At 39.8% G+C, this 20511-nt stretch overlaps 1 protein-coding gene across 3 annotated transcripts in view; it reads left to right on the top strand.

Moving 5' to 3' along the window:
* Positions 1–20511, top strand: part of PNLIPRP3 (pancreatic lipase related protein 3) — a 41976-nt gene that overhangs the window by 8704 nt on the left and 12761 nt on the right. For 2 of the 3 annotated variants that reach the window (XR_006720050.2, XM_045506573.2), the window contains exons 3-9: positions 1384–1538; positions 6854–7006; positions 7621–7752; positions 9968–10076; positions 14637–14756; positions 14841–14963; positions 18088–18206. Coding sequence is in view for 2 of the 3 variants with exons in the window: in XM_045506573.2 (XP_045362529.2) it covers positions 1384–1538; positions 6854–7006; positions 7621–7752; positions 9968–10076; positions 14637–14756; positions 14841–14963; positions 18088–18206 (911 nt within the window). In the remaining variant the exon portion in view is untranslated. The remainder of the gene's footprint in view (positions 1–1383; positions 1539–6853; positions 7007–7620; positions 7753–9967; positions 10077–14636; positions 14757–14840; positions 14964–18087; positions 18207–20511) is intronic. The other variant, XM_010969846.3, reaches the window with a different exon arrangement.

The following is a 20511-nucleotide window of genomic DNA, read 5'->3' as shown; positions in this document are numbered from 1 at the left end:
TACATTCCCACCAACAGTACACGAGGGTTCCCTTTTCTCCACATCCTCACCAACACTGATTTGTCTTTTTTATAACAGTCATCCTTGCATTCCTGGAATAAATCCCACTTGATCATGTGTATGATCCTTCTAATGTATTGTTGAATTCAGGATATTCAGGGATATTGGCCTGTAAATTTCTTTTCTTACGGCATCCTTGTCTGGTTTTGGTATCAGAGTAATGCTGTCCTTGTAAAATGATTTTGGAAGAGTTCCCTCCTCCGCTATTTTTTGGAAGAGTTTAAGAAGGATTGGTATTAATACTTCTTTGAATCTTTGGTAGAATTTACCAGTGAAGCCATCTGGTTCTTTTGTTTGTTGGAAGGTTTTTGATTACTGATTCAATCTCCTAATTAATTGGTCTGTTCAGAGTTTCTGTTTCATCATGATTTAGTCTTGGTAGGTTGTATGTTTCTGGGATTTTATCCATTTCTTCTAGGTTGTCCAATTTGTTAACATATAATTATTCATAGTAGTTTCTTATGATTCTTTGTATTTCTGCAGTGTCAGTTGCAATATCTCCTCTTTCATTTCTGATTTTACTTGTTTTAGTTGTCTCTTTCTTTCTTTAGTGAGTCTAGCTAAAGGTTTGTCATTTTTGTTTATCTTTTCAAAGAACCAGCTTTTAGTTTTTGTGTTTGACTATTAAATGAAGATGAAAATGTAAGATCATCGTGAAAAAATAAATTAGAGTCAGTGAATGATAGAAATTATTAAGACCTAATTTTCCCAAAACTTCACATTTTAGAGATGAGTAAAGTGAGCTCCAGAAAGAAGAAACTTGGTTAAAACTAAATGAAACTTTGCTCTCATTTATATTCTCTGAAACATATATTGGACTCCTGCTGTGTGCCAGGCATGGTCGTAGGCCCTAGGGATACAAAGATCCCTTTCATCAAGAGCTATAAGTCTAATAAGAAAAGGCAGAAGCTCGGGGAAGACACAGTATCCCATCTTATGTCTTAGGCCCATTAACAAGGGCTTTCCTGTGAAATAGTTCACTTAGTCTTCATAACTAGGCTGTAAGATAAGTCATATTACCTCCATTTTGCAGAAGAGGAAACTGAGACTCAAAAAAGGTAAAATAATTACCTAGAGCCAGGAATGAATCATTCCAAAGCTCATACACACTTACCCGTAGCACTGCAGTCTGCATGGTCATGGCCATGATATGGGGAGAGCGGAGGACGGGAAAGGTAGAGGAGAGCATGTTTTTGAAGAGAATCTCCCTTGGTCAGACTTGTTTCAATTAAAGACTAATTTCTATTAAACCTCTTAGTGGGAAACACAGCCTCTCCCTGGGCCTGGTTCCTGAAATACTGACTTTGTACCTTTTTGCTGCAGGAGAAGAAGTTTGCTATGAAAGGGTGGGATGCTTTAAAGATGGTTTACCATGGACTGGGACTTTGTCAAGACAGTTGGCAGGTTTACCCTGGTCTCCAGAGGAGATAAACACTCGCTTTCTGCTCTACACTAGACATAATCCCAAAGCTCATCAGGTAAGCTAACTTGCTGCCTTCACACATGGATTGTTCTAAAATATAAGATGCAGCTATAGGTATGGAAGGCATGGATACAATAACCTATTCTGGCATAAACTATTGAGTTAAAGGAAAATATTTCTTTTTAGTATTATGAGCCAGATTTTTTTTCATATTTGCCCTAGTGTTTAAAGATTATTCTGAATATGTGTTCCATGTGAGGTAAATTTGATATTTTATTCAGTTAATAATATTGAAAACCTTCCACATACAAGACTGAACAAGTAGTAGTCTTATTATATACTAAATGGAATAAACCAGTACTTAAATGTATTATACTAGGGGAAATGTGGTATATAAACAAATACCTTTATTGCAACACAAATTATGATCTGTGATGTAATATATAAATAAAAGACCCTGGGAACAGAATGATAAAGGGCTTGCTTTTCCCTTAGGGGTGGGGGTTGGAACCAGGAAAGGCTTTGAAGAGGACACAGATTTGAGGTGTGTCCTGAAGGATGATCAGGGTTTTCAAAGCAGAGACAGGAAATGGCAAAGGAAATAGTGTGAACAAACACACAAAGGAGAGAGACTGCAGAGCATGTCTGAGAAATGACAACACAAGTTAAACTGGGGACAGAGAAGAAGGCCTCGAATGTAGAGTGAGTTAGAGAAGTGATTTAGAGACTAACTGTGTAACTCCTTCCTGGGGAGTTTGGACATCATCCTGGGAACCATGAGGCCCCATTGAGAGGTTTTAAAGAGGCTTTAGGACATTTATTCTGCTGGCAGTGTACTTTTTCGCCTGGAGCTGGGAAAGCCTGGAGGGTATGGCCAGACCATTTAGTACTATGCTATCCAACACAGTAGTCACTGGCCACATGTGGCTGTTGAAATGAAATGAAATTAAAAATTCAGTTCTTCAGCTGCACCCACCACATTTCCAGCCCTCAATAGCCACACGTGGCTAATGGCTACCATATTGGACAGTGTGAACGTAGGGTATTTCCATCATCACAGAAAGATCTATTTAACAGCACTGAATAGAAAGCTGTAGTGCAGTTTGGATCAGATGTGGGAACTAGCCTGAACCAGAGTAATGAGAATGATTGTAATGATAGAAAATTAACATACTAAACATCAACTGTCCTGAGATTTCACGTATGCATGATAGGAAGAATAGTGACCCTCTGGTCTGAAAAATGTGGGGTGAAAGAGAATGAGTCAAGTTTTAGACAAGTGAAGTTTGTTCAGGCTATTGGAGATTTTAGTCTCACAGCTAAACAGGCAGTCTAGAGGTGGAGAAAGACATTCAAAAGTCTTTTACCCAGAGGTGAGGGTTGAAACTCAGAGGGCATGTGATCTCAGGGGAGAGGACAAAGCATGGTTCTAGACCCAGGTGAAGCATCTCTACTTAGGGAACAGGCAGGAAAGGGGACCAGAGAGGGAGAAGCCCACCATGCAAGATCATCTCCAGTCTTTACCTGCATCTGTAACATTGAGGCTCGCTTTCCATCAGACCTGTTGCATGCAGGGTGGGTCTCCCCAGCCAAGACAGCCTTCTGTTCTGCCTTCACACCACGCAAACATAACCTGACTTGGAGCTATCTACCTGCCACACACACAGTACATCTGTACACACAGCTCTTTACTGAAATAGGCCATCTGCTCTGTAGATGACAGCTCTAGCTCGAACAAAGAAGAAATAACAGACCTTATTTTGCGTATAGAGAAACTTAAAAAGAAAGCGTTCTCAAAAGTTTGATTTTTATAACTATCAAAAAACTCAGCTGTAAAAGGAAATGAACTCCTGGTAGATGCTACAACATGGATGAACTTTGCAGACATTTTGCTAAATTGGATAAGCCAGACACAAAAGGAGAAATACTGTGTGATTCTAGTTGTATAAGGTATCTAGAATAGTCAATTCCACAGAGACAGAAAGTGGAGTAGTAGTTACTAAGGGCAAAGGGAGGGGGTGATGGTGAGTTATTGTTTAATGGGTACAGAGTTTCAGTCTGAGATGATGAAAAAGTTCTGGAGAGGGATGGTGGTGATGGTTGCACAATAATATGAATGTCTTAATGCAAATAAATTGAATGCTTAAAAATGGTTAAAATGATAATTTTAGGTTATGTGTATTTTACCCTAATTTTTAAAAATACAAAACAGATATTCTGAGGCACATTTGTCCATTTAGGACTCTCAGGGTATGTTTTTCTATTAAGGACTAACTGTATCCCCTGGTCTTGACCCTCAGTCCTGATGGGACTCATTGATCCTTTATCCTCTGGACAGAGACCATGAACTTTGTAGAGAGCAGGCACTAAAGGTGATGAAGACCAGTCTTTAGGTGAGGCTGAGCCCCAAAGGCAAGGAAGAGTCATCAGAAACCAGCTACTTTTCCAATAAAGGGGCCATAAATACAATATTTCCCACATCTTCCCCACTCCTTTCTGTTTGGGAAGAATCATGAGTGACAATCCAGATCTATACCTGAATTTTGCAATGGAGAGAAGCCTGAGGGTTTGCTGTTAAAGTGTGTGTATTTTTTAATAACAGCTAGGTTGTAGGATGAGTCAAGGTGTGATACTAAAAACAAGAATCCAGGCTTGACCCATATGCTGTCGTACATAAATTTGACTGCCTTTGTTTATGAGAAAGGAGAAGCAAGTTATGCAATGGCTTAATATTCTTTTGTCAGAGGGAGGAATTGTCCAGGATATAAACATGGCGCAGTACACTTGGTCTTCTGAGCCGTAGGTCTTCTCAGCTACCTTTCTGGAAGAATAAAAACATCCCTCTCCTCTCGTTAGCCCATGGACTTCTTCTTTTTTAATTCTTATTTTTTATTGAATTGTAGTCAGTTTACACTGTTAGTTTCATGTGTACAGCAAAGCGAATCAGTTATACATGTACTTTTTCAGATTCTTTTCCATTACAGCTCGTTACAAGAAATTGAATATGGTTCCCTGTGCTACACAGTAGGCCCTTGATGTTTTTCTGTTTTATATATAGTGATGTGTATCTGCTAATTCCAAACTCCTAATCTGTCCCTCTTTCCCCTCCCCACTGGAAACCACAGGTTGTTTTCTATGTCTTTTAGTCTATTTCTAGTTTGTAAATAAAATTTGTATTTTTTTTAGATTCCACATATAAGTGACATCATATGATATTTGTCTTTCTCTGTCTGACTTACTTAACTTAATATGATAATCTCTAGGTCCTTCCGTGTTGCTGCAAATGTCATTATTTCATTCTTTTTATGGCTGAGTAATATTCCAGTGTGTGTGTGTGTGTGTGTGTGTGTGTGTGTGTGTGTGTGTGTGTATACACCACATCTTTATCCAGTCATCTGTCAATGGACATTTAGGTTGTTTCCATGTCTTAGCTATTGTAAATAGTGCTGCTGTGAACATTAGGATGCATGTGTCTTTTCAAGTTATAGTTAACCTAGAGTGGTTTGTTCAGTTGCTAGTGTAGATACATATTTTGCATAATTACAGTGACTTCTGTGCCTGCAGCTTTTGTCCAGGCCAGAACCACCTAACTGGCGACTTTCTGACTCACTGGAAATGAGACCACGTGGAAAGTAGACAGCAATTGTAGACTGGGTTGATCTCATGCCAATTAGGCTCCAACCCCTCAAAGATAAGCATGTGAAGAGAAAAGGACTCGGCACCCAACTATACTTCGTTCCTTCAGTCCTATCTCTGGATAACCTATTCTGTTCTGAGACCCCTTTTAGTTTCTGTTGTGGCAGCAGGATCTGAGTTGTCTTCTCTTGATTCCATGATGTTGTTTGGAGTTTCCCATTTTCTAGGTTAGTATGCTATTTCAGAAGGATATGCTAGATTGAATGTGCAGTGAACAAAAATGTTTATTCTCCCTTTTCTACATTATTAAACCCCTCAATGGCTTTTGTGACGATGGAGGATGCTTGTATCCGATAATACATGTCAGATTGTCATGTTGAGGCTTGCTTGTGATTCTGCTTCTTCAACCTATTCTCATGATGGGGAAAGACTAGATACACTTTTTCTACTAACTGTCCTCTCCAAAATAGTTTTTTTTTTCCTGTAGAAACAGGAATATAGTAAGTGTTTGAGGGGCTCCAGCTGGAGCTGGAATGAGCATCAAATTATTTTAGATACATATGTGGACAAATGTTTTTGTACTTGGATTCCATTATTTATCAGAGAAATGCTTCAGAAGGTCCAGATACAATTGATTTTACTACCTGCCTCACAGATCCCACACCTGGCCTGGGTCCTATCAGTAGAGAATACTGTGATAAGATGACAACTTGAGAGCCCAGTGGTTAAGTGGGTCTTCAGAGAAAGACCATGTGGGTTTGAATCCAGCTGCAGGACTCATTAGCTGCAGTACTTTGGGACAAGTGACTTGATTTCTCATTATGCCCCTTCCTAATTTGTAAAATTAGTACCTACCTCACTGTGTTGAGAGTGTTAAATGAGCTGCTCTATGGAGTATTTAGAACATAGATAGATATGAATTTTAGCTCTATTATAATGATTACCATGTAAACCAACTTAGGATTCTCATAATCATTTGTTTACAGTCTTGGAGAAACTTCAGTCAGTAGGCTGTATGATTAATTGCATGTACTGCTAAACAGGGGCAGCTCGTAATAGGCTCTTCATTTGAATTTCTCAAGTTTCTAAACGTGTCGCTTTTTATTTATAGGATTCCCTATTGTCAAATTTGCTATCTACTGATTATTTTTTTCTCAGTAGAATTGCTTATACTTGTGCCTTACAATTTTTCTCTTAGTAAAAAAATCACTTAAATTCATAGTATTCTAAAGTCTTTGAGAGTTTGGTTATAAAAGACATACAACAAAGTACAAGAAAATCATCTTTAATGTGCTGTTGTATTTCACGTAATGAGAATCTAAGCTATTCCTGATTCATAAAGTGGGGTGGACAATCTCTTTTGCCACCTTTGAAGCATGCTTCTGTACTTCAAGGAAGACAGTTTTCATGAATTACATTGACAACTGAGAAGCGCAATACAAAAGCAAGGCTTATTGAAACTGAACCAATATTGTCTTACAAACATTGCCTTAAAACCAAATATTTTTATTTGCTTTCTCATGATTAAAATTGTACATTGCTTTTTAGAAGCGTTAATAATTTCTCAGTACTTTTGCAACATGTAACAGTAACTATTTCTTTGGTAAAAATGTATTAAAGGAGATGGTTAGAAATCAAATTTAACAGGAGACTTTTGAGCAGAGTTGGAATAATTCTGCTAAATGTTAAATAATTTTCAACTATTTTATTTTAATCTTTTTTCACCTGAAACAGGAAATCAGTGCAGTTAATCACTTAACTATCCAAGCCTCACATTTCGGGACAGACAAGATCACCCGTATCAACATACCCGGATGGAAAACAGACGGCAAGTGGCAGCAAGACATGTGCAATGTACGATGTGAAAGAACTCTTCTTTACGCTAGTGTGAGAACTTTGTGTTTAATGTGGATGTACTTTGCAAGGTATTAATGCATATCCATGGAAATTCTCCATTCAGTTATTCACATTATCCACGTTCCAAGGCCTCACATGAATTACCCATTTCCCATTTATCTTCACATATTATGAATTACATAGATTATGATGGAAGGTTTTTGTAATTATTCTTTGGTAAATTCTCACCATTGACCAAAGATGGAAAGGTATGATAAATTTCTCATTTAATTTAAGGAAAAAATTTCTAAGTTCACTCCATGAAATTAATTTTCCTTTCTTATACTCAAGATTAATAGCCTGCTAACACAGTAAGCAATTAATTATTTATAAGCCATATAGTGTGGTGGAGTCAGACTGTCTGAAATCATATCGTGGTTCTGTTTACTGGCTCTGTGGTCATGAACAAATTAATTAACCTATCTGTGCCTCAGTTTCCTTATCTGAAGATTAAATAAATTAATAAATGTGAACGAGGACAGGGCCTTGCATGTAGTAGGTTCTCAATACCTGTAAATGTTACTTCTTAAGGTGGAATTAGTTGTTCAGACTCTTTGGTTTTCTTTCATTTTTATTTTTTTAATACTTATAATAAATCTTTTTAGGTGTTGCTAAAAGTGGAAGATGTGAACTGCATTAATTTAGACTGGATTAACGGTTCACGGCAATATATCCACGCCATAAACAATCTCCGTGTTGTCGGTGCTGAGGTGGCTTATTTTATTGATGTTCTCGTGGTAAGAACAGTTGATTTTTTAAAATATTATACTTAGTTGGTTTTGTATCATAACACCGAGAGTTTGGGGCAGTTTTATGTTCTTTTTATTTGTTTCCGCAAGTACTGAATATGTGAAGTGCTGGTGGATGGTAGCCAAAAGGGAAGTTACTTTTTGTGAAAGTGTCTGTGGTTCTACAAAGCACCACTTGGTGGCAGTGCCCCTTCACAGGCTCCTCAGCAAATCCTTCCCGCCCCCGCAAGGTTGCTGCCTGGGCCAGCACGGAGGACCATCTCCGTTGTTTTCATCACATTGTAAACCTATCCTTAATGATAGATAATAAACTGTTCCACTTTACAAGTGCTATTTGTGTAGGATGTGAAGTGCATTTTCCCACAGAAACTGGGTGCTGTGGCAGTGAATTAGGCCAACAGGCCAGTTCAAGCACAACTCTGTAACCGATACATTTTCTAAAAGAATAAGAAAGACTTTCTATTTTTACGAGGGATCTACTCGGAGACATTTATAAATCTCCAAATGCTCTACCATAATGAAAAGTAATTTCCCACTGTAAAGTGCAGTGAAGTAAAATCTAAAGATTTATGACCCTTTCAGATCCTTAAGGAGAGTTCACTCATTCCGTTCAACAAATATTTCACCCTGCACTGGGGGCCGGGCACTGTCCGGTGGGTGAGACAGTGTTTCTGCTCTGACAATGTGTAGGGACAGTGCTGTGAAGATACGCAGGGCAAGGGGACGGGGAGTGACAGGTGCAGCAGCTCACTGAGTCGGCCGGCGGTCGGGGCAAGTGATGTTGGGACCCTGAGCCCAGTTAGGAAGCAGCCTGGAGAATAATCAGGGAGCCGGCACTCATCTCTGCCCCCATGTCTCTGTCTACTCTCCCCACTCTGTCAGGGGAGACTTGAGTACCAGGAAGAATTTAGAGTTTGTCCACAAAGGATGAAATCAGATTTGTCTCCTCTTCAGAGAAAAAGCAGACCTAAGCTCTTGTGAATTTCTCCATTGATCCTGGGTCCTGAGCTGTGGGCACTTGTAGATCCAGGAAATAAATAGGATGGCTTAGATGTTTGCTGAACTGAAAGGGAAAAGTGTTTGCTGACTTAAACGTTCAGTGAATTGTTCGCCCCCTTGGAGGCCCAAGGTGAAGAGTGGGAGAGGGTCTTCGGAGGGAAGCCTGGAGCCCCCTGGGGACAATTCCCTCCTGCTGAGGGAGCAGCTAAGGAACAGGTGTGATTCTCTGCCTCCTTTTCTGTCATCTTATCACGGTTACTAGGTTCAGTCCCCACCTGGTTTAGCCCTGGGGCAAGCAGGTACCTGGGGACTGGGTACCAGCCAGATGGGGATGGAGGAGACAGGGAGGAAGGGCAGAGCTGATCTCAGATGCCCGCCAGTAGAGAAAGCTCAGAAAGCAAGCTGAGATTTAAACTGGCAGCAGCAGTGGAGGACAGAGGAGTGGGGGCTACGACAGGAGCCCTTCCTGGGCAGCCGTTTACGTGGGATAATACAATTCACAGTGCAGCATGTGATACACGTAATACTGTCATTACTGGGGTGGGAGGGAAACAGAAACATCTGATCAAACGACAGATTTATCCAAGTGAAGGCAGTTACTTGATTTTGACTATTATCATGAAGAGAGCCTGAAACTTAGGTGAAACTAAAAATGCTTTGCTCTTTTGTTCCAAGTTAAGTTGACTCTGTGTGTGTGTGTGTGTGTGTGAACTCTTAGGCCATGTAGTCTCTTTGCAAATATTCTTTAAAACTCTTTTTTGAGGACCAAAGTCATGCCAGACATTTGCTAGAGTTACCTTTAGCTTGGAGGAGACATACACAGGTGAGGTGGGTAACAGCGTGGGCGTGAACTGCCTTCGACGTGTGCTGGGGGCGTGCTGGACGGGTCGGGCCTCAGGAAGGGTGGGTAGAGTCTGGAAGCCACAGACACAGTCACTGGGCTATTCTCCCCCCTGTTCCTGAGGACCGTGAGACCCCTTTGCACAGGGGGAGGAACTGTGATGGAAGGCGTCCCTACAGCCAGCCTGATGCTCTCTCCTTCAGCTGGATGAGGATGTAGGTGGACTCAGGGGTCACTTTTTCCCTTTATCAGTCCCCATCCTGGATGTCAGCTCCTTTTTAATTTTAAGCATATTTCAGCCATTCTCTCTGCTTTTTTTTTTTTAATACTTGTTCTGTTTTCCTTTTAAAAAAATCCTATCAGAAAAAATTTGAATATTCCCCTTCTAAAGTGCACTTGATTGGCCACAGCCTGGGGGCTCATCTGGCTGGAGAAGCTGGGTCAAGGACGCCAGGCCTTGGAAGGATAACTGGTAAGCCTGCCCTCAAGTAGGGCCTTGGATTTATTTACATCATTGTTTACACACAAAATCAAGCATCTGAACACCAAATGAAGTCACAGAAGCAAATGTAAGACAGGAGAAAATGTGATTTCCCCAAACTAAAACATGAAATGCTGAATGTGTAGATCCAGGTTCAAGGATGCTCACCACAGCACTATCTGTGTGACAGTGAAGGGAATTGCAGTCTCCCGCCTGTCCGGATGGTTACGGCACATCCCATGCTTTGCAGCTCCATACTGCTAACAGAGAGAATGAGACAGAGCCCCAATGATGGTCCTGGAAGGACGTCTATGGCACATCTGGATCATAGCTCACCCAGCATAGCTGGCAGTGCTAAACTGGTTTGTTTAAGGCCCCTGCCTATGCCATGCCAGTTGCTGAAATTTTGAAAAATGCCCCTGGATATACTGTAAAGTCTGAACAAGTTGCAAAGTGAAGTATATATACTACGAATTAGAGTGTGGAGGATGATAATTAATCACATCCTTTCCCTGCACTCTGACTTCCAAGCCGATTGAGTCAGATGGAGATGAGAATATCGGTTCCGTAATGGACAAGCTGGGCTGGCGCCGCCCTTCTCCGCATCCCAGGCCGACAGTCAGCCAGCACATCTCGTGTCTCCTTCAATCCTTTGTTCTTCTCCTTCATTTGCTTTGTGCCTCTCCATGGCCTGGCCACTGTCCTCACTCAGGCCCTCCCCATCTCTTCCCTGATTTTTGCCATTCACGGCTGGTACCCTAGCCCAGTCTTACACATGTATTGCCAGTGTCATTATCTTTCTAAATCCAGGCTGTGCCACTCCACTGCTTGAAACTTCCCATTGCCTAAAGCTTCTTCGCTTGTCATGTAAATGTTTCATGTTTCATGTTTTTCCATGATTCTGTGCCTTTGCAAATGCTATTCCCCGTCGCCCTAAATATCCACTATTCATGCTTCAAGATCTAGCTCAAATGTTTCTTCCCTAGGCAGAGTTAATTCTCTGTACTTCCCATACTCCTTGAAATATGCCTCTGTTATATTTGAAAATACAAATACTGTATCACAGAGTCTGATTAATTATTTAGGTCCCTGTTATTTTCAATAGACTCTGAACTACTTAGAAAGCCTCCCCTACTGCACTCCCACCCCAAGTCTGGCACATAGTAGGTACATGCTTTCTGTTTGTTAAAACAGTAAACTGCATACATATACTTTAATTTCAAAGTAAAAAAAAATTTTTTCTAAAAATAGTCAAGAATTCCAAACAGGGTTTAAAGTATTTTTACCTCTGCAATCTCTTGGTGTAACAGGCTTTTCCTATTGAAAGTATCCTCTTTCTCCCAGCTCTCTGATCCAAACTCCAACCCCAGCCCACCACCACCACCATTCTTATTTTGGGTAGTAAAAATCGTATTTCTACTCTGAAGTCATTGGCAAAAATCCAGCTTTGCTCTACGTTTTCAAGCTCAGAGGAAGGAAGAAATGGGCACAGCTTGTGCAGGTGGACCATCACTGGGGCCTGCGCGGCCTGTGGGGCATTTCAGCCGCAAAGTAAAATGGAGAACATTGCCATCGTGTATTAAAAATTCACACTGGGTGACAGTAAATTCATGGAGATTTTGTTTTCATTAATTCTTATGTCAAAAATCAGTCACTATTTAACTCCAATTTTCCTGCCAAGTGAATTATCCTGTTGAGCAAAGAGAAAACAATAAATTTTTAAAGGCTCTTTAAACATCCAAAGAATTTATATAACATGGATGCTGCAGTCTATATCCCTTCTAGTTTTTGAGCAGTCATGTTCCTTGACTAGCAAAAGAACTGAGACCTCAAAAGAGATTTTAGCTTTATAATAAAACAAGTTCAAAACAAAACATGATAGGTTTTAAGGCATGTGTATAAGTTTCTATGTCTATGATAATTATCTAACTGGTAGGCAGTTATCGTAAATGACTTTAACACAGGGGTTACTCAGCCAGTTCAAGATTTTATTTACCTTTTATACGTAAACAGCATCAGTGTTTTCCCTTTTGAGAAGAGATCACTTCCGCCATGCTGGTAACACACATGCAGCCAAATACATACACACCAATAAACTCAGATCCCAAGCGGTGACGCTCTTGCTCTTATACTAAGGGTCACACCACCCCAACCCCAGATCAGTTAAGAGGTCTCTTCCCTTGTGCTGACCTTCCTCCTGAAATACCCTAGAACCACAAATCTAAGATTCCCTCTTCCCTGTCTCTTAGAAGGACTAGAGTGTTTTTTTTCTTTAACTTTTTATCTCGTTGCCTTGTCCTCAGATCAACATAATCTGAGGTGTACCTGCTATATTTGGATGTTGTCTCTACCTGGGTCCTGATTTCATCAGATGATTGAATCTAACCAGTGATTGTACTTTAGCAAAATAAAATTCCTCCTAGAGTTGGAGATTGTGAGACAAATGCTGTTGCATCTTTCTCTTAAGCTTGGGTGTTTCCTTCAGATGCATGTTGGTTTACTTCACTGACCCCTCCGTCTAATTGTATCTTCCACCTGTGCTCTGAGTGGCATGCCTACTTTGGAGACCTTACTCTGTCACCTGTCTGCTTTTTTTCCCCACTTAACAAGTTTTTTTCCCCAACTCTGTCTATTGACACTGACATGTGCCCATTCCTCCTGGACCATAGCCCCTTCTAACCGATACCCTAGCCTGCCTCACTCTCCATAATTAAACTCCTCAAGGGGAGGTGGCCACATTTCCCTGAGGGCTGTGCTCACCTCAACCCACTGCAGTCTGGTTTCTTCCCCAACCCTTCTGCCAAAACCACTCTTGCCAAGAGCACCAACAGCCATTTTTTTTCACCATGAGTTTTTTACCACTCCCCCGGCCCTTTCCCATCTTTCCTGTCTTTCTTACTTGGCCCCTCTGCAGACTTTGACCTGCTGACCCCTCCCACACCATTGGAGCACCCTCTCCTCTAGGCTCCTTTGGTTCCCCATCTCCTTGTTCTCTGACGGCTTTTCTCCAGGCTCCCCTGCAGGTTCCTTTTCTTTCCCTTTCCCTAATTCCTTGGTGTTCTTCAAGGTTCTATGCCAGGCACCCTCTTCCCTCCCCTCCTCTCTTCTTCTCACTCTGTCATTTATCTCTCCACGATTATATTAATTAGAAAAATAAAAACAGAATCTGGATCCTATGACAGGCTAAGTATGCTGAGGCGGTCAATACCCACCCCACACCGGGGCCCAGTCATTTCTCACTCAGGCTGCAATTTCCCAGGATCAGGCACAGCTCTTCTCCAAGTCCTTTCCACTCTGGACCCCAGTCTCCACGCAACTGCAAAGAGACTTTGCTAAAATACAAATCCGACTGTAGATCTACCCTTTTGCAAACTTGTAGGAGCTGCCCATTGACAGCCAGATTGTATCCAAACTCACCATGGCTCAGATTATATCTGGCTCCTGCTTATAATGATATCTTCATCTTTCACCAAATTCTAAAACTCTACATGCCAGCCCTTGAAAGCTAGTTGTAGTTTCCCAAACATGGTTAACCCTCTTCCCTGATGGTCACATACATTGTTCTCCGTCCTGCCCCTGGGATGCTGCTCACCCCATCTTTACCCTGGCTGACCCTTCTAGTCCCTTGGATCTCTGCTTGTATTTCTCATCTCCAGCAGAAGCATGTGCGAATTTCCCAAGACTGAGTTACATGTTTCTCCTCTGTGTTTACATAATACCTGTGCTCACCTCCGTCTCAGCACTTAGCACACTGGATTGAGGGGCCTTCCCCACCAAACAGAAAACTCCTTAAGGACAGGGCTAGACCTTACTTCTTGTATCCAAGTGCTGAACCCTGTCCCTGGCACATAGTAATAGCTTGATAAGTAACCGTCAAATGTGTAATTGAGGAGTTATGTGAATGATCGTAACGTTTAGAGACCCTAGGTAGCTTACCTTTATTTGGGTAGACATTTGAACAAGAAGCAATGTGCTGAGAGTCTAGACACCAGGGCTCCTGGTCCATTTTGCCTCTAACATGTGGTGGCCTTGTCAAGTCCCTTCACTTCCCTGGGCTTCAGGCTTTTGTTTGTAATATAATGAATGGAACCAAGTGAGCCTTAGCTGAGGATTACCATTCTATTACTTTAACTGTGTTTCTTTGAGATCCATCTTTACATTTTGAAGAGCTCTTTTGCTTTTATTTTTTTTTTACATATAGATTGTTTTTATGATCATCTGCAGTCCGTAAACTTAGTCGAATATATGTTATTCCACGTACAGACCCTAGAATAGCTACTTTGATTTTTCTGACTTTGTTGGCTGTTTCGGCGTTGTCTACACATAGCTTTACTTGTGTGTAGGAATATGACATTGCAATACATGCAGATCCTACATTTATAAACAGACCCTACAGTTTATGTAACTGTCCTTCATGCTGAATGGTGTTTGACCTACATAAATCATGTAAGAAAAAAATACCTTGCCTTCACCATCTATCTGTCCAAAATAGCAACACTATCAGTGTACTTCTGTGTGTCTTGGTTTAATACACATTGTACTTTGCGCTAGGATTGGACCCGGCTGGCCCGTATTTCCACAACAGTCCACGTGAAGTCAGGCTGGACCCCTCAGATGCCAACTTTGTTGATGTCATTCATACAAACGCAGTTCGCTTCCTCTTTGAGCTTGGTAAGTTTTTTAACATAAACCGAAACTACCCTGAAGCACAGAGGGCAATTTTAGAAGCGTTTACGCTGGTTTTTTCTACTTCAGGTGCTGGAACTGTTAATGCTTGTGGTCACCTTGACTTTTACCCAAATGGAGGAAAGCACATGCCAGGATGTGAAGACTTAATTACGCCTTTATTTAAATTTGATCTCAATGCTTACAAGGAAGGTAAATACTTTCTAAAATATGAGAGCCACTGTTAGAAATTCACTCAGCTCCCAACCTGGATAGAATCCACATCCTTTTGTATATGATATAAAAGTATACTTTAACACAAAACACAGTTGCCTGTGTAGGGTTCCCACCAGTCGTGAGATCTGCAAGGTCAGGGTCCACATCTTGGTTACCTTTCTGTCTCCAGGGTCTAGCAGAATGTCTAGCATGTTGTGGTCACTCAGTATGGACAGGGAGGATGTGTTCATTCCTCAAACAGATATGGACTGAGTAATTACTGTGTGCCATACATTATTCTGGGAGCAGCAAATATAGGAATGTATACAAAAGACAAAAATCCCCCCCTGATGGAGCTAATATTCTAATTTACTGGGAAAACAACAGTAGAATAAGTGTTAAGGAGACAAAACAAAGCATGTAATGGGAATATGATGTGTTGTTGACAGTGAGGGTGAAGTAGGGGGAGGAGATTTTTGATGGAGTGGCCGGGAAGTTTTTACCGAAAAGGTGACCTAAATTAGAATTAGCCATTCGGACACCTGTGGAAAAGGCATTCCAGGCTAAGGGATTGGGATAGCAGGTGCAAAAGGCCTGGGGCAAAAGCCTGCAAAGTTCATGGCAGTGAGGAGCCTGTTGTGGCTGGAGTAAAGTGAAAAAGAGGAGAGTAGCAGGGCATGAGGTTAGAGAAGGAGCAAGACAGAGGGAGATAATACAGGGCGTCATGGACTGTAGTAAAGGTTTCAGCTTTTACTCAAGTGAGATGGGAGGGGAGCCCTGGGAGGATTGTCAGCAGAAGAGAGACATGGTTTGACTTTTTAACAGAATCAGTCTGGATCACAAATTAAATTAATCACAAATTACATAATAGTATCTAACCTTTTCTTAGTGATTTCCAGTAATAATAATAAGGTATTTAGTTATAAGACAGGAAAAAGTTATTTGGGAATTCCATTCCTCCCTGTCTCTAAACATCATCATCGTGTAAATAATGAAATACATCATTTGTAATATATAATAATGCACAGTAATATAATATATCATGATACGGTAATAAACATCTGGATGATTCTAAATATCCCACCACCTGATCCCATGTGGTCAGATCTAGATGATGTAATTATTTGATCTTCTATTGGCTATTTTAGAGGAAAGAGACACAGATCATGACATTGAGAGTAACTTGAATTTCCTCTTCACTAGAGATAAATTATAAAGTTTTAATGTCTCTTCTGAAAGAGTAAATGTAATTAGAAATATCTATCTGCAAAGACTACTTTAAAAAACCTGGTGGATCTACAGATACTCAAAATGAGAATTAAAGCCAATTTCACCTAGGGCAGATAAGCAAAACTCATTCAAAAAAGGCTTATTATAAAATTTAACCTCTCATATTATTTACCATATTATGATTTAAAATTATTTCTATTAAGGTGAAATATAGATCGTAAGACTCCTTTACATAACTATATTAAGTGTTCTACACTGAGCACTTGAAATTCTATAAAAGAATGAATTCAAATAAAACATACATTTATCAAAAGCTACCACTTTGAGGCATTATAATTCTTACAACGTTATTGGATTAAAAGCACATTTATCATTTATGTTAAATCTTTAGGTGAGTTTTAAGCTTCAAGATATTCCATTTTACATTATATTTATTACTAAGAAACCATTTACTTTTAAAATTCATAGTTCCCCATATTCTAATAAACCATCTTGTCTAAATCACAATTAACAATGAATATAAATCTGTATATAAAGAAACCTGATGTGAGAGAAGTCCTCCTTTTAAAAAAACAATGCCAGTTCTTGGTCTCTGCTGACTGTGTTGCATTTCTGAAATGATGCTGTCTCAGTTATATTGCATAACAAACCACAGTGGCTTAAAAGAACAGTGATTTTATTGCCCATGGTTCTGAGGCTCAAGATTCAGGCACAGTTCTGTCGAGATTCTCCTTTGTGATGTGGCCACTGGGCTACTTTATGTGATTACATCCACCTGAGGGCTAAGCTGGGTGGGAAGGTCCAAGATGACTTTCCATGTCTGCGGTCTTGGTACCAGTTCTCCTCTCTAAGTGGTCTGTTATCCTTCAGAGCTTCTCTTCCCAGCCAGTTCATCTAGCTTTCTTAGCATGAAGGCTGAGTTCCAAGAGAACAAGAGTAGATGCTGGAAGGTCTCAGAAGACCAAGGCCTGGAACTTGCACAGTGTCAGTTCCTCCACATTCCATTGGTCAAAGAAGTCACAAGACTAGCCTGGAATCCAGAAGGGTGAAAAAGAAAAGAAAAGAAAAAGTAAGAATGGTAACATGATATTGCAAAAGGGTGAGGCCCTAAGAAGGGGTGATTCTTTGGAGGCCACTATTGTATTTAAGTGATTTACCACATATACTAAAACCTGGTTTCTCAAAAGCTAGCCAAGCTGGGTAGGTCATTGGGAGAATAGTCCATGCCATACAGTAAAAATGTTATGTAAAGTCAAAGACTGTTACATAAGGTAAATGACTAGAATGCTATGATAATTTCAGAATGCACAAATATACTTAGATTTCTTGTTTATTATTGTAGTAATCCCAACTATTAGTGACAATGTTATGCCCGTCAATGACAAAACTAATTTGTCTTTAGCATTCTTTACAGTACCTCCCACCTGTCACACCTTGAAGCTCAGCTGAAGGTGTGCACTGGTTAATGTTGCTGGCTATTTGTGATTGAACAGGAGGGAGGAGTCGTTACTGAATAAACAGGGAGACAGAACTAATTAGTCTGAAGCGGAGATGCTCTGTGCATAGTGATATAGCTCTAAGTGCTTATGTCAGAGATCTGGGAAGTGTTAGGGACATTAGTGTCAAAGCATAGCCACCTACATTTGCATATGTTTATTTACCCAGCTTAAATGTTCCTTTAAATTCACACAAAGAATTCTTTGGTACAAGAAAATGATATATAATATTGATAAATACTGTACGATATCCAAGTCTACACGCAAGGTCTGGTGACCTTGACCCAAGTCAGGAAACTGACATTTAAAGTTACTTTTTCTAAGAAATGGTTCATACTGTCAGTTATCAGTTAGTCAGTTCATTGCTATCAGTTAATTGGAAATTCTTTCCACAGAAGTGTCTTCCTTCTTTGAGTGCAACCATGCCCGAAGTCATCACTTTTATACTGAAAGCATTCTCAATCCTGATGCATTTGTTGCTTATCCTTGTAGGTCCTACAAATCTTTTAACGCAGTAAGTAAAGCATTTTGCCATTAAATTTAATTAGCAAGTCATTTTTTGAAGCATGATCAGCCAACTAAAAATTAAAGCTTTGAGTATATGGGAAAAAATGCATCTGCCATTTTGGGAAATAATAGATTCTTTCTGTGCTGAGTACTGAACAGTAGCTGGCCCTGCTGAAGGGCTTAAATAACTAAACTAGCTATTTGTATTCTGGTTGTTTCAGCTCTTTTGAAGATTATATCCAATTTTGCTTTTTTGGCCATTTGTTATGCAGTAATTAAATGCTACTATGTAACAGGCACAAGTCCAGGGCAAAAATTTTTGTGTGTATGTATTTTAAATGTCATTCTCAAAGATGCCCTGAGAAGGCTGAACCAATCAATAGCTACAATCAAACATATTACTATTTACTTGGAACATGAAAAATATTTTATTAAAATTTAATTATTTATACAGAGCAGAACTGAGGCATAGAGAGCTCACAGGAGTTCCATGCAGATCAATATATTACAAAATACCAAATCTGATTTTGCTTGAGTCATAAAGCACGTAGTGCCAGATCTGCACTGACCATATTTTTCATTTAGTTATCACTATGAAAGGGAGAAAAAAATCTATTTTTTATGGGGAATAGAAAGACTTTCCTACTTGTGCTGCAGAGACCTAATGCCTAATGCCTTATCAGGGTAGAAAAATGTGGGGTTTCCAGCTGAAGTGCATTGGAAGTAGTAGCGTTTTGTGAATAAGTGCAGTTTTGGGACAGGAATAGGCGTTTCCCTCATGTTCCAGAGCAAGATGAGTGGGTGCCCTCAGGCCGTCTTCTCAGGTTCCTGAGTCAGTTGTCCTAATTCATAACCTGGCTGGTGAACTGCAGTTCTCCGAAAGCTTGCCAGCTAAGCACTGGCATTCCCCCAAAACCTCTTTCTCCCCACCTCCTCCTCCTTCCAACCCCAGATGCTGCTCCGAGTGGCCAAAGGGATCCTGACATTTACGGTACCGAGGCAGGTAGAAGCAGGTTCTCAGAGTCATGGTGTATTCAGAGTTAGTGTGGAGTTCAATCTCCCAGACTGAAGAACCATAAGCTCCAAAACCACATAGACGCTAATTATGGCTACAAACTAGAGAACATCGAGTCAATTTCCTTAAAGTGTTTCATTGTACTTTTACCCAAACAGTCATAAAAATGAGATGAAATGAAATAAAATAAGGAGGGATTTTAGTGCCAGGAGTTCACATTCTTGCTCCATCACTTGCTAGACGTGCAACATTGGACAAATTGTTTACTTCTCGGTGCTTCTGTTTCCTCATCTATCAAATAAGGAGACTAAAAGCATTATAACAATAAGGGACTTTGTGAGGATTAGTTGACTTAAATGCATATAAAATGCTTAGAACAGTGCCTTGCACATGGTAAGCACTTAATAAATATGAGCCCTTGCTATTTTTGTTAGTGTTTTCCTTCATTAAAAATGGGATTTTAAATGGGATGTTTTGCTATAGTTCTAGCCTAAATGTCCGGTTTATAAATCTAAAAGTTCAAAACATAAAATAGCAAATACTCAAACACTCCTACCCAGATTTTTTTATTAATATTTTGTTAGTTTTGCTTTAGATTTTAATTCATCCAGATAAAATTGAAGTACCTTATATTCCCTTCATGCTTTCCCCTAACGAGGAGTTTGAAGCAAATCAATATACGGACCAAATAAATAGCATCATACTGTAAGCGTCTTTCTGGATTTGCTTCTTTTTAAATTAAATTTTATAAATTTAATATCTACTTTGATGTATATAGATCTAATGTATTTATTGGGTAAGAATCATTCACAATTGTTTTATTCATTCCCCTACAAATGTGCGTTTTTATTGTTTCAGTTTTTGTTTTTAAAAGCAATTTTGCAATAAATAACTCTGCTTGTCTCCTTATGTACTTGTGTAGAAATTTCTTTATGGCATAGAATAGAAGTGAAGTTGTCAAAGCATATGTGCATTTCCTTCTTTATTAGACATTACCAAATGGCTGTCTGCAATGTCTGTCAATTTATATTCCCATAAGAAGTAAACGAGAATCCCCTACTCTGTGTCTTCACCAAAACTTGGTATTGCCAGTTGTTTTAATTTTTGCAAATCTGCTGAGTATGAAATTGTATGTTGTTTTAATTAGCACATTTCTGACAACTAGTAAGACTGAGCATCTTTTTACATAGTTATTAACTGTTTGAATTTCTATGGATTGTCTATTCATACCATTCACTCATTTTTCTAATAGCCCCTTTTTCTTTTCCCTTAGTTGTTTTTGCTTTATTGTGTTTTG

This window comes from Camelus bactrianus, chromosome 11 (genome assembly GCF_048773025.1).
Source record: "Camelus bactrianus isolate YW-2024 breed Bactrian camel chromosome 11, ASM4877302v1, whole genome shotgun sequence".
Taxonomy (NCBI): Eukaryota; Metazoa; Chordata; class Mammalia; order Artiodactyla; family Camelidae; genus Camelus; species Camelus bactrianus.
This window is presented reverse-complemented; position numbering and strand designations above follow the sequence as displayed.